General features: G+C 46.0%; 2 protein-coding genes across 2 annotated transcripts in view; both read left to right on the forward strand.

The window, feature by feature from the left end:
• The window catches only part of LOC145395648 (uncharacterized), a 12,015-nt gene extending 6,310 nt beyond the window's left edge, over window positions 1-5,705 (forward strand). The window contains exons 6-8 of the mRNA XM_080269218.1: window positions 1,071-1,137; window positions 2,970-3,183; window positions 4,490-5,705. Coding sequence (XP_080125344.1) covers window positions 1,071-1,137; window positions 2,970-3,183; window positions 4,490-5,237 — 1,029 coding nt within the window. The 3' untranslated portion in view covers window positions 5,238-5,705. The remainder of the gene's footprint in view (window positions 1-1,070; window positions 1,138-2,969; window positions 3,184-4,489) is intronic.
• Window positions 5,706-11,048: 5,343 nt separating this feature from the next.
• Window positions 11,049-11,776, forward strand: LOC145395642 (uncharacterized). Its single transcript, XM_080269212.1, has one exon. It carries the CDS (start codon window positions 11,065-11,067, stop codon window positions 11,686-11,688), a length of 624 nt encoding a protein of 207 aa, XP_080125338.1. The 5' UTR covers window positions 11,049-11,064; the 3' UTR covers window positions 11,689-11,776.
• The last annotated feature ends 3,224 nt before the right edge of the window (window positions 11,777-15,000 follow it).

The raw sequence follows: 15,000 nt of genomic DNA on the forward strand, positions 1-15,000 counted from the left end.
TTACTGGTGTCCTCTGTTCATAAAATATCTGTAACAGTTAGACTTGAACAGCTGTGGGTTGAAATTTGGAGGGAAACAACTCTGGGGAAGCGAGTTCCAGAGAGATGCAGTTCGGGGAATGAAAGAATTCTGATAGGCAGAAGTTCTGCAATATGGTTGGGTGACATTCCAGTCATGAGCGCTACCAGATGCCCGTGTAGCACGAGGGAAGGCATGGAGAGGTGGCACCATGGACGCAACTTCGTCTGAGCATTTGCCAAAAAAATATCTGTAAAATAATGCAAGGGAGGCAACATTCCTTCTTACTTGCAGGGGAGGTAGTTTATATGTAATGGCAGGGTTGTTAATGATTCTAACAGCTTTATTCTGAATTTTGTCTAGTTGTCTTAATGCAACCTCTCCACAACCATTCCACAAGGGTGAGCAATATTCAGGCTGAGAGCGCACATGACTCTTATAAATTATAGCTAACTGCTCATCAGCGAAGAAGTTACGGACTCTGTACAATAATCCAAGTTTCTTTGAGGCGGTTTTAGGTAACACATACCTGAGTAATTAACTTATTTTTTAGATTCCTTTGATTAATTAGGCCAAGTAACACACCTGAGTCATTGATCTTTACTTTAATTACTTTGATATATTGTTTTGATATATTAAATAGATAAACAGATAGGGATAGAGTGAGATAGGTAGATAGACAGATAGATAATGGCTCCATAAAATAATTAACTGCCATGAAGACTGGTAGATAGATAGATAGATGGAGAGATGGGTAGATAGACGGAGAGAGATAAATAGATGGATATATATAGAGAAAGAGATAAATGGGAGATAGATAGATATATAGATGGGAGATAGGCAGATAGATAGATGAAAAGATAGGTAGATGGAAAGATAGATAGATGAATAGATGAGATAGATAGACAGTGATAGAAAAATAGACAGATAGATAGACAACACCCATCTGATCTTCTATTAATCCTTATCCTGCCTCAAGATAAATAGATAGACCGATAGATATAGATAGATAGATCCTACCTCAGTCTTAATCTCCTTAACTCCTTCCACAGGGCGGTTTATCCAGACTGCAAGCCGGATTTAGCACACTCAATGAAACTACAGCAAGGAGAGAGACAGGTATGAGAGACTGACTAGGAGAGAGAGAGAGGTGGGGGGAGCGTTTATGTGCGTGTTTGTGTGTGTGTGTGTGTGAGGTTGAGGAGGAGGGGAAGACCGAGGATGGAGAATTGAGAGACTGACTAGAAGAGTGTGTGTGAGTGAGTTTGAAGGAGAGAGGAGGGGGAGACCGGGGGTGAGATGAAGGGATGCAGTGGAGAGAAGTATGAGTGAGGTATGAGTTGGAGGGAGGGCAGCCAAATGAAGGAGGACAGGCGACGTGGAGGCGATTTGTTTGTGGTCACCTCTTACGGGATTAAGGTGTCTGGCAATAAATAGATAGACAGATAGATCAGTATCATCATTACTATTATTATTATTATTATTTTCATTATTATTGTTATTATTATTATTATTATTATTATTATTATTATTTCTGAGTTATATTGTTCATGTTTGAATGTAATGGAGATGAGATGTCTGAGGAGTATGTGTGGAGTGACGCGTATGGATCGAGTGCGAAATGATGAAGTGCGAAGGAGAACTGGAGTTGTTCGGGAGATGGCTGGTAGAGTTGAGCAGAGGGTGTTGCAATGGTTTGGGCATATGGAGAGAATGGATAATGAGCGATTGGTGAAAAAGATAACTAGATCTGATGTGAGAGGTGTAAGACTGAGAGGAAGACCACGAATAGGATGGATGGACAGTGTGAAGAGAGCGCTGGATGCGAGACGGATGTCTGTTGAGCAAGGAAGAGTGGCTGTGCGTGACAGAAATAAATGGAGAGAAATTGTGAATGAATAAGTGATGACGCAGCCCTGAGGGGATATTCTCCCGCATTTGGTCTGATCAGCTAGTCAGGTCAGGTGCGGGTAAGGGGATGGGTCTGTTATGATGTGGCAGGGGTAAACCAGTTCTGCTGTCGGGCCCTGCTGTGGATGTCACTGCTTGCATTGCGCAGTTGACCCTTGTGCGGTGTGATGCGGTGAGGATCTGTCCGTTCTCCCCTTTTGGGGCTCAGATGCGAATGAATGTGTTTGAATGGATGAGTAAATGGAGAGTGAGTCGTCCTGTCTCGGCTACCTCCCTTTCCTTGGGGGAAGCAGCCTAGGTATATAGATAGATAGATAGATTATTATTATTATTATTATTATTTCCTACAAAGAAGTAGATTTCTCGTATCCACTCGATTTCAAAGCTACGGCCATCATGCTAGGCCGTCTGAGTGACCCAGCTGGCGGCTTCATGTGACCCAGTATCATCCAGTTCCCAGCAATGGTTTTCCAGTTACACCCAAAAACCTATAAAACAGTCTATTCACAATTTCTCAAAAACCGCTAAAGGTGCAGACTTGAAATTTTGGTGGGACAGAGCCAAGGCCGGGGAGCAGGTCTGATACGACTTTGGGCTCATTTGGGACAGTAGTTTCTGAGATCGCCCTGGGGTCAATGGAAAATAGTTTGGGGTCATTGAGTACACAGTATAAAAATCAAAGATAAAATTGAGCTACAATAATTAAACTTGGTATATTTAGGGAACTTCTTATGCACTGTATGGCTGTCAAGTATGAATGACCTTGACCCAAAACCCAAGGTCACAGCCAAGGTCAAAATTCAAATTTGCTTATTTTTTTATGTACTGAGGTCACATGCACAAAACGGATGACCTTGTTAAGTGGCGAGGTATTGAAATGGCTTATGGCAATTTCCGTTTCTTAGTTATTATTATTATTATTATTATTATTATTATTATTATTTTATTACTATTATTATTATTATTATTATTATTATTATTATTTTATTACTATTATTATTATTATTATTATTATTATTATTATTATTATCCCTCCTCAGTGACGCAAGACATCCACCAACGGTTACAACAGCTGGAACGGGTGGCGGGAAATTTGAATCTCGAAGTGGCAGCAATGAAGCGAAGCACTGAGTATCAGGAAGACAAGCTGATGGCGAGGATAGAGGAGGTGGTGGAGGCGAAGGATGAGGAGATGACCAGGATGAGGGAGAGACTGGAGAGGGTGGAGAGACTGGGGACCGTTGGAGAGATCAGGTGAGAGATTTGAACCTGTGACGTCACTGGAAAGGTTACAGCTTGAAGGTTATAGATATCTGAGTATTATTATTATTATTATTATTATTATTATTATTATTAGGGAGAGAGAGAGAGAGAGAGAGAGAGAGAGAGAGAGAGAGAGAGAGAGAGAAGGAAGTATATAGATATTTGAGTATTTTTCTTTATTATATAGAGAGACGAAATGGGGCACATGGGTTTGAGAGTAAATGTGGATGAAACAATGATGATATCTTGGGCTGGTGGCGGTACTGTCAAAGACGAGGGACAATGGCTATGTGCGGTTTACCACAAGGGCGTGAGAATAACTCCATCTTGTTCAGTGTTTGTGATAAGTGGGTGCACAAGAGATGTAGTGGTATTAGAGGTAGACTGCGAGATAATGCTGATTTCATGTGTGTGGTGCGTCGGGGAAAGCAGGTGGAGAATGTCAGGCGTGAAAAGATTGAACTTGCTGGTGAGTCTCTTGAGTGTGTGGAAGAGTTTTGTCATTTGGGAGACATGTTATGTGCTGGAGGTGGGGCTGGAGCAGCTCTGTGGCTTGGGTGAGAAGTGGTTGGAAGAAGTTCAGGAAGCTCTTGCCTCTCCTGACATTGAGAGGGCTCTCCCTGCGTACTAAGGGGTCTTTGTATGCAGCATGTGTTAGGAGTGTAATGCTGTATGGGCAGTAAAGGAGGAGGATATTCACAGGCTCAAACGTACAGAAATAATAATGATTAGGTGGATGTGCAATGCATCCCTGAGTGCAAGGCCTGGGGACGCTAGGATTACGATGGAATAGTTGGGAAGAAGGATGGGAGTGGAGTGTATTGGTGTTGTGATGAGGAGGGGTAGATTGAAATGGTTTGTGTTTATTGAGAGGATAGAGGATGACAGTTGGGTGTGGAAGGTGAGAAGTGTGAACTATAAGGGTAGGGTTGCGAGAGACAGACCAAAAAAGACCTGGGACGAGGTCATAGAATGTGACCTCAGGGATAAGGGACCGCATTAGGAGGTCCCAGAGATGAAGCAACGTGGAGAACCGCCATTAGGTGACCAAGGTCGATGCATGCAAGTATGTTGGAGCCATTATAAACAATACGAAACTGTGCAACTACTACTACTATTACTACTATTACCATTACTAATACTAATACTAGTAATTGTAGTAGTAGTAGAAGCTTTAGATGAGGCTAATTCTCCGTTTCTCAGTAGTGAATATAAAGATGTACAGTAGATGCTGGTGGAGGTGGTGTGGTGTATAGTGCATTGTGTGGTGTGGTATTATAGTGTGTTGGTATTACAGGGACAGTGGTAGGGGTGGTGGTGGTGGGTGGTATGGCAGTGGTGGGGACAATACTCCACCAGTGTACCCCCACCACACTGAGGGGTCCGCCAGTCAACCCCACCCCACCCCACCAGCGTCACACCACTACGGGCCACAAGGACCTCCAGGCGGGCCAGGATGGACCGGCATACAAGGGGCACCAGGGGCCCCAGGTGCACCTGGTGAGAGAGGTGCTCAGGGAAACAGAGGGGCTATAGGAGCTCCAGGGGCTCCAGGGAGCAGAGGTATTGCAGGAGGTCCAGGGAATAGAGGGGCTCCAGGAGCTCCAGGAAACAGAGGTATCCCAGGAACTCCAGGGACTCCAGGGGACAGAGGTACTCCGGGGGCTCCAGGAAATAGAGGGGCTCCAGGCAACAGAGGAGCTCCAGGAAACAGAGGGGCTCCAGGGGCACCAGGTGATGCAGGGACACCAGGAGCTCCAGGGGCACCTGGCGCACCAGGTTACACAGGTAACCAAGGTTCCAGAGGCAGTGCAGGGGCACCAGGTTATTCTGGAGCACCAGGCTCACCAGGTGCTCCAGGGGCACCAGGCTATTCTGGAGCACCGGGTTATCCCGGAGCACCAGGTGGGTACGGAGCGCCAGGATATGGAGGCTATGGTGGAGCACCAGGATATGTTGGAGCTCCAGGCTACGGTGGAGCGCCAGGCTATGTTGGAGCGCCAGGCTATGGTGCAGAGCCAGGGTACACAGGATACAGTGGCTGACCGATACACAGGACATAGTGGAGGGTACACAGGATAATGTAGGAAAAACCAGCAGTGTGGACGGTGTGAGTGCCAACCAACAGGACGTATGTTGACATCCGTGGTGGTCTGTGTTTATTACAACATTGTCATTTTGTGTCTCATGCCTAGTGTCGTGGCCATGTGGAGGTGTTATTGGTGCAACATATTGATAACACGCCACCAGCTGGCAAAGATGGCGGTGTTGCTGGGGTATAACCTTCCCTGCCGTTATCTGTCTGTATAAATTACAGTATATATACCTGTTTACCCACTGTCATACGTATTATGTCAACATTGCTTGGCTTATTATATATAGATGTTTTATATACATGTTTTATATATGAACTATATTGTGATAAATCGTGTAAATAATTTGTCTCAAAATTGTAGTTATAATTGACCTGAGTATACTGTATATTAATTCTCTCTCTCTCTCTCTCTCTCTCTCTCTCGTAATTCTAATAAAACCAGTCTTAAATTTATCCTCTTTGTTTACATCCTTCAGCCAGAGTATATGTGACAGGGGATTGGATACACGTTGACGCACCAGAGTATAAGTGACAGGGGATTGGATACACGTTGACGCACCAGAGTATAAGTGACAGGGGATTGGATACACGTTGACGCACCAGAGTATAAGTGACAGGGGATTGGATACACGTTGACGCTCATTTGTTTCACCATTTTGTGGTTTAGTGTTGGGTGGTGGCGAATATCATCCACTCACTTCATGTAGTGCTGCCTAGTTCTTCCTTAGCCTTTATCATTCTTTTTCTGTGCCTGCCCTCCTCTCTTCCTATTTCTCCCATCTTTCCTGTCACTTCTTATTGCTTTTCTTTCCGTTACAGGTGGCTTTACATTGAGTGACAAGCTAAATGGTTTCCTGTTAGTAATTTCCTGTAAGTAATTAAGTTTCCTGTACGAAAGTTGTCCTATACCCGTAAAGCCCTTCTTGGGGTGGAGAGGGACGCCTTCACGTGGTGGCACTGATATAACAGGGAGATGGAGCTGCCTGGCTATACAAACGTCCCTCAGCTCCCTCCCTATCCCCCGAAATGAGAATGGTGGACTGCAGTAGTGGGGGAAGATTCAGTCTGCAGTCCACTGGGTTCACGTTTAGATGAACCTGGGGCTACTACTACTACTACTATTACTACTATTGCGACTACTACTACTACTATTGCTACTACCACCACTGATGATAATGATACTACTACTACTACTACTACTACTTTTTTTTTTTTTATGCGAGGAAGAAGGAACCAAAGGCCATGAGCCCGCAATAACAGTTCCCGCCAAGAGAATAACTAATACAATAGAGAGCCAAATTCAAGATCCGTTCATTTCGAGATGCCTGGACACACTGCGTTTGAAAGACGGGAGATCATAGGCAGCAGGAAATACAGAGAGAGGGAGACAGTTCCAGAGTTGACCCGTTGCATAAATGAAGGACTGGGAGTAACGGTTAACTCTTGCATTAGAGAGCTGGACAGAAAAGGGATGAGAGTTTGCTGCTAGACGGGTGCTACGCGCCTGTCGTAGAGGTGGAGGAATGCATGCAGACAGTTCAGAGGAGCAGTGACCATTAAAGTAGCGATAGAAAAGAGATAAAGATGCAACAGTGCGGCGAAGAGACAGAGGTTGAAGGGAGTCAGTAAGAGGAGGAGAGTTAATGAGACGAAAAGCCTTTGACTCCACCCTATTGAGAAGAGCTGTATGTGGGGAGCCTCCTCACACATGAGAGTTGTACTCCACACAGGGGCGGATAAAACCCCTGTAGAGTCAACAATTGTGCAGGGGTAAAGAAAGAACGGAGTCGGCTTAGCACACCCAATCTCTTGGAAGCAGATTTTACAAGAGATGTAATATGATCTTTCCAAGATAAGTCCCGAGTAAATGAAACCCCAAGCATGTTCAAGGATGATGCAGGATTAAGCTGAATATTATTAAACATTAGTGGGTATACCTGTGGAAGATTTTGTCGGGTTGATAGGTGTAAGAACTGAGTCTTCTATCTATCTATCTATATACCTAGGCTGCTTCCCCCGAGGAAAGGGAACTGAGTCTTAGATGTATTAAAAACAACAAGATTATTTTTACCCCAGTCAGAGATACGAGCCAAATCAGACATTAGGTGTGCCATAGCCTCATCCCTTGTTTGTTGAAGTAACTGCTGAGATGGGCGTTGCTGAAACCGAATGGAAAGGTGAAGGATGGAGTCATCAGCATATGAGTGGATAGTGTTAGATGTACAGGTTAGAAGATCATTGATGAATAAAAGGAAGAGAGTTGGTGATAGGACAGAGCCCTGAGGAACACCACACTTGATAGATCTAGGAGAAGAACGATGGCCGTCTACAACAGCGGCTATAGAACGACCAGAAAGGAGGCTAGCGATGAAGGCACAGATAGAAGGATAGAAACCGTAGGAGGGCAGTTTGGAAATTAAAGATTTATGCCAGACTCGATCGAAAGCCTTTGAGATGTCAAGTGCAATGGCAAAGCTTTCGCCAAAGTCCCGAAAGGAGGATGACCAGGAGTCTGAAAGGTAGGTGAGAAGATCGCCAGTGGAGCTTCCCTGACGGAACTACTACCGCTATTACTGATGATGATACTACTACTACTATTACCACTACTATTGATGATGATACAACTACTACAACTACAGTGCTACTAATACTACTACGGCTACTGATGATGATGATGATGATGATACTACTACTACAACTACTGCTACTGATGATGATGGTACTACTACTACTACTGGTGGTGCTTGTAGATGGTGGCGGGCATCAGCCACTCACTTCATGTAGTACTACTTGCTTTCTCCGCCACCATCATTCGTTTTCTATGGTGCCCCTGTTAGCTGGGTGGATAGATGCAAATGCGGCGTACATCCGGGAGCCAAATCACACTTTCCCATCTGCACCAAGGGAAAATCGGATCACTGCACAGGGCGGCCATGAAGGGATGGTTTCTTGCCTGCGGTTGACGGGTCTACTCAGCCAAAAAGACCGTAGTTGTGAATAAGAACAATTTTGAGAGGAAGATGAAGGTGCTGTGTGTGTGTGTGTGTGTGTGTGTGTGTGTGATTAGTGTTTTCTACTTGCTATTCATATGTGTGTGTGTGTGTGTGTGTGTGTGTGTGTGTGTGTGTGTGTGTGTGTAAGTCTGTCTCTGTGTGTTTGTATATGTATGTATGCAAGCGTGTGTGTGTGAGTATGCATGTTTCTGACCACTGCCAAAAGTAAATTACCCTCTAAATAAAATAATTCCCTCAAAATAACAAATAGAGATGGACAGAGAAAATAAAAATAAATAACAATAAATAGAGATGGACAGAAAATAACACAATGCGCCAAAATTATTCCAACTTCCCAGAAATGCTTGAGTATCCCCATAAAAAATAAAAATCATATCAGTTTTCTTTGATTAAATTTTAGGGTAATCTCAAATTTTTCTTTTCAATTCAATTTTTCTAGTCTACAATGGGAGTAATTTTCTCTTTCTATCACTTCTTGGCGAAAATATATACTCGTGGGTTAAGCAAGCTCCCTAACACCTTTTCCTAAGCGATTTATTTTGCCTGTTACATCTGACTGTCCTTCCCTGTCACATAAATCCTTCTACTATCGCCCTACTCTGCGTAAATAACATACAAAAGGATATAATTATCTATATCCATAAATAAATCGATAAGGAAGAGGTGTTAGGGAGATTGGTTAGTCCTTCCTTCCTTCCCTCAAACATCCGCTTTATGTAAGAATGAAACACACACACACACACACACACACACACACACACACGAGAGAGAGAGAGAGAGAGAGAGAGAGAGAGAGAGAGAGAGAGATACCAGAATGAATTGCTAGAGGAGAGATGTTAAGGAGCGAAACCCAGAACTCGGCACCAATCCGATTTAATTTTTAGTGTGTGTGTGTGTGTGTGTGTGTGTGTGTGTGTGTGTGTGTGTGTGCTAGGATGTGTAATGGTGAGTGTGTGTGTGTGTGTGTGTGTGTGTGTGTGTGTGTGTGTGTGCTGGGATGTGTAATGGTGAGTGTGTGTGTGTGTGTTTGTGTATGTGTGTGTGTGTGTGTGTGCTGGGATGTGTAATGGTGAGTGTATTGGTGTGTGTGTGTTTGTGTGTGTGTGCTGAGATGTGAAATGGTTAGGTTATTCGTGTGTGTGTGTGTGTGCTGAGATGTGAAATGGTTAGGTTATTCGTGTGTGTGTGTGTGTTGAGATGTGAAATGGTGAGGTTATTCGTGTGTGTGTGTGTGTGTGTGTGTGTGTGTGTGTGTGTGTGTGTGTGTATTGGGATAGGTAGTGCTGTGTGTAAAGATATGTGTAGTGGTATTTTTGATGTGTAGAGATAGAGATGCGTGTAGTGGTGTGTGTAGAGACATGCGTGTAGTGGTGTGTGTAGAGATGTGTGTAGTGGTGTGTGTAGAGATGTGTGTAATGGTGTGTGTAGAGATGATTGTGTAGTGGTGTGTGTAGAGATGATTGTGTAGTGGTGTGTGTAGAGATGATTGTGTAGTGGTGTGTGTAGAGATGATGTGTGTATGGTGTGTGTAGAGATAGTGATGTGTGTAGTGGTGTGAGTAGTGGTGTGTGTAGAGATAGAGATGTGTGTAGTGGTGTGTGTAGAGATGATTGTGTAGTGGTGTGTAGAGAGTGTGATGTGTGTAGTGGTGTGAGTAGTGGCGTGTGAAGAGATAGTGATGTGTGTAGAGATAGTGGTGTGTGTAGTGGTGTGTGTAGAGATAGAGATGTGTGTAGTGGTGTGCGTAGAGATGATGCGTGTAGTGGTGTATGTAGAGATCGAGATGTGTGTAGTGGTGTGTGTAGAGATGATGTGTGTAGTGGTGTGTGTAGAGGTATAGTGTAGAGGTATAGTGTGTGTAGAGGTATAGTGATGTGTTAAGTGGTGTGTGTAGTGGTGTATGTAGAGATAGAGATGTGTGTAGTGGCGTGCGTAGAGATGTGTGTAGTGGTGTGTGTAGAGATAGTGATGTGTGTAGTGGTGTGTGTAGAGATAGTGGAGTGTGTAGTGGCGTGTGTAGAGATAGTGGTGTGTGTAGTGGTGTGTGTAGAGATAGTGGAGTGTGTAGTGGTGTGTGTAGAGATAGTGGTGTGTGTAGTGGTGTGTGTAGAGATAGTGGAGTGTGTAGTGGTGTGTGTAGAGATAGTGGAGTGTGTAGTGGTGTGTGTAGAGATAGTGGAGTGTGTAGTGGTGTGTGTAGAGATAGTGGTGTGTGTAGTGGTGTGTGTAGAGATAGTGGAGTGTGTAGTGGTGTGTGTAGAAATAGTGGTGTGTGTAGTGGTGTGGTGAACCTTGACCAGCGGGTGAAATATAAGGATGCTGGACTGATTACCCCGTGGGAACCAACACCCCCCCCCGTCCTCTCGGTGACATGGTGTGGTATGGTAGTTTGGTGGCGTGGTGTGGTGGTGTGTGGTGGTACAGTAGCCTATGGTGGTAGTGTGGTGTGGAGATATGGTGGTAGCGTGGTTTGGGGTTTGGGGTTGTGTGGGTGTATGGTTGTGTGGTGGTATGGTGTGGTAGTAGGGTGGTGTTTTGGTATGGTGTGGTAGTATGGTTTAGTGCCATGGCGTGTGATAATGTGGTGTGGTGGTATGGCCGTGTGGTGTGGTACGGTGGTGTGGTGTGGTATTGCCGTATGATGTCGCTTGTGTGGTGGAGAGAGAGAGAGAGAGAGAGGAGAGGAGAGCCAGCGGCCCAGCGAGCCCGACGAGACTTCAGTAGCGCGCCGGCCGTGGGAGAGAGAGGACGTGTGCCGCGATCATGAAGGTGTCGCGCGCCAGCCCCATGCCTGATCTGCCCCCCGCCTCACCCCCGTCCCTACCCTCACCCCTGGCGTCCCCCCAGCCTTCACCCCAGCCCTGCCACACCGATCACCGCCTCTACTCCCCCGCCTACAGCGCCCCCAGTCCCGCCTACAGCACGAGCAGCGGGAGCGGGGGCGACAGTGGAGGGGCATCGCCGGCCTATAGCGGGTGCCCAAGTCCGGGATACCAGCGCTCCTCCTCGCCAGATTTCGGGTTCGCGTTTCCTGGAGAAGGTGGAGGAGGAGGCGGCGGCGGAGGGGGATACGAGGGCGTGGAGCAATTTGGCTGTCAGGAGGAGTTTGTGAGAGCAGTTCAGGAGGGGGACCCACGCGAGGTGAAGCGGTTCCTGACGCGGTACTCGCAGCTGGTGCAGATCAACGGCTTCACGGCTGACGGGCAGACGGCGCTGACGCAGAGCTGCCTGGACGGGAACCTGGAGGTGGTGAAGGTGCTGGTGGCTCACGGGGCCTCCCTCAGCCTCACCAACAGGGACGGCTTCTCTCCCCTTCACCTCGCCTGCTGGAGGGGAAAATACGACGTTATGCAGTACCTCCTTCGGTCCGCGGCCATGCGACGGTAGGGCAGCTTCCTCGGTGGCGTGGGAGCCTCCGCAACACCTGATCCTTAGCGATTTATCCTACCACATCCTAATATCCTCATACGGTGTGTTAAAACCGACATGTGTATCAGTAACGAGGATATGCTGGTGTATTAGGCTAAGTCGCTGGGGATAGAGTGTTGCGGTATCTCCAGAAGCCACTCAGGACACGCCTAGTTCCCTGCCCAGCCCTAAAGCCCGATTTTACCTCAGTCTTCACCCCTCCCGGGCAATATGTGGGCAGAAGTGGTGATATGTGAAGTAGTGAAGATACGTGTGCAATATGGGGTGAGGGGTTTGTTGTTGTTGACTGTGATAGCTACACCCGCCCTCACCCTCACCCTCACCCACCCCTGACCCCCACCCCGCCCCTCCCACCCTGACGGAGGCGGTGGGGTGGAGTGACTGACAAGGATACACCCGACGAAGAGGAAGAGGAAAGCGTTTGAAGAAGAAAAAAAGAGGAAAACGCTCAAGAAAGAAGAAAATGAAGGAGGAAGAGGAGGAGGAGAAGGCGAAGGAGGAGGAGGAGGAGAAGACGAAGGAGGAGGAGGAGGCAGAAACACCCAACCAAGACAATAAAGAGTGGAAAACACCCAATAAAGGTGAAAACGAAGACAGACATTTCCCTAGACTGCGCAGCGCAATATCTGAACCATCCTGCTTCAGCTGCACCACCTGAGGCCACAGCAGCAGCAGCAGCAGGAAGCAGAAGCCGTACCGTCACCCACTGCAGCGGTACGGTACATCAACACCCTCCCCCTTGTTGCAGGTGCAGTAGGGATGGTACCGAATATTGTGATGTTCAAAATGTACCACTTATAAACGTCGCTAAGAGAACATATGGTGTCTGTACCCTCAACTACGGTACGGTACCATCCCCTCATAGGGTGGAAGTAGGGGAGACCGAGTACCATCCCCTCATAGGCTGGAAGTAGGGGAGACCAGGTACCATCCCCTCATAGGGTGGAAGTAGGGGAGACCAAGTACCATCCCCTCATAGGCTGGAAGTAGGGGAGACCAGGTACCATCCCCTCATAGGCTGGAAGTAGAGACCAGGTACCATCCCCCCACAAGGTGGAAAGAGACCAGGTACCATCCCCTCATGGAGTGGAAGTAGGGGAGACCTGGTACCGTTGGTGGTGTAGTGTTTGCATGTACCATCCGAACTTACAGTGGCCACAACCAGAAAGAGGACATTCATACGGTACAGCCCGGTACATCTACACCCCTGATGGAGGTACACGTCACTAGGGCAGGTACCGTCCGTTGTGGTACAGTGTATGGTACAGTCGCAGGCAGAAATAATGGAACCCTTTCGAACTACATCATATGAGTGGATGGTTACTCGGCTCCAATAGACCCATATAAGTGGTTCGGATTCCCTTAAGTGGCTACAGGAACAGGGAGAAGGAGAATCAGGAACTGTGCCATCCATCTCCCCCTACTAGGACCCCCCCCCAACCGAACCTTCGCATACCACCAACTTGTAACTAATGTGTGATATAAGCACACACACACTAACTCTACTGTCAGTGCAAAAGTTCTTACCACACACACACACACACACACACACACACACACACACACAAAACCTCCATTCACTCTACTGCCAGATACAAAAGTTTTACTGCTAACACCTCTCCCTAAGCGATTTATTTTGTGAAGACTATTTTCTACATTGTGCCACCATATTACAGCTCGCATCCTGGGTTGCAAAAGTTCCCTAACACCCTTCCCTTAGCGATTTAGACCTTTGTTTTCTCTTGTATTCCACTTGTATGAATGAGTTTGCAGAATAACAGAGGAAAATATTGAGGTATGAGAATAATTCGCCGAGGAAAAGGTGTTAGGGAATCAAGCCACGTAGAACACGGCTTCAAATTTTTGCGCCAGACTGTAGACCACATTCCACAAGCACCTCCATATCGCACCAGCCTTAACATTTTTTCCTTAGCGACTTATCTTGTGTTAATTTTTACAAACCCAACGACTTAGAAGACAGTGTTAAGGTGTGATAATGCAGGATAGATCGCATAGGGAGAGGTGTTAGGGTGTGATAATGCAGGATAAATCGCATAGGGAGAGGTATCAAGGAGCCTGTCATTGCCATCTCGAAAGCGGCACCAATACCCACCGCCCTGACCACCTGCGTAGTGAGAGGCAGGAGTGTTGTTACCATAATACTGAAGGATGGATTTAGATATACGTAACACCATCTCTGTACCGACTTATCCTGCATATAACATCACGGTATCCTTTGTCAGTGATGCAAGGAAATGTTAAGAGTAATAATGTAGACTAAACCGCTGAGGAAAAGGTGTAACGAAGCTTGTGCCATCTAGGTCCCTAAAGAATGTCCTTCAGTCCGATGACCCATATTCTTTGGCTCCCTAACACCTCTTCCTTAGCGATTTATTTTTGGATATGGCTGGTTAATATCTCTTTGTATGTAATTTATGCAGAGTATTGCGATAATGGGAGGATTTATGTAACAGGTCAGCAAAATAAATCGGTTGGAAAAGGTGTTAGGGAGCTTCCTTAAAATAAATCGCTTAGGAAAAGGTGCTAGGGAGCATCCTTAACCGAAGAGAATATATTACTAAAGTCCGCATTTTTGTCGGGTAAGAAAGCTCCCTAACGCCTTTTCCTAAGCGATTTATTTTGGTCATTATACATTACTATATTCCTTAACATTTTTCCCTCAGCGATTTATTCTATTATTGCTACCTCCAGACGGTTTATAGCTTGAAGTGAAGGGGTTAATGAAGGCTCTGTCTAACCCCTCCAACTCTCGCCTCAGCTCAGTAAACCGTCTGGAGGTAGATAGATAGATAGATATAACTGGCAGCAGTGTGGATATAAAATGGATTGGAGGTAACTGAAAACAGGGAGAAATATTTATGTGTAATTCATCCATTCTGTGTCTATCCATCCATCTTTATCTATCCATCCATCTATCTGTCTATCCACCTATCCATCCATCCATCTAGCTATCTATCCATCCACCCATCACTCCATCTATCTGTCTCTATCCATCCATCCACCCATCTTTTCATCCATCCATATATCTATCCATCTGTCTGTCTGTCTCTCCATCCATCTGTCTATCTGTCCATCCACCCATCTATTCATCCATCCATCTATCTATCTGTCTATCCACCCATCTATCCATTTTTCTATCGTTGCTAGGATGGAGAAGGCAGACTGTCCATCTATCCGTCTGTCTGTCTGTTCATCTATCTATCCATCCATCCATCTACTATCCAGCCAGTGACTATCTCAAATGTCTTC

This window comes from Coenobita brevimanus, chromosome 4 (genome assembly GCF_032717465.1).
Source record: "Coenobita brevimanus isolate Jiangsu-jjx chromosome 4, ASM3271746v2, whole genome shotgun sequence".
NCBI lineage: Eukaryota > Metazoa > Arthropoda > Malacostraca > Decapoda > Coenobitidae > Coenobita > Coenobita brevimanus.

What these genes read in the sequence shown, in the direction of transcription:
- LOC145395642 (XM_080269212.1), top strand. Translation starts at nt 11,065, where the DNA reads ATGAAGGTGTCGCGCGCCAGCCCCATGCCTGATCTGCCCCCCGCCTCA.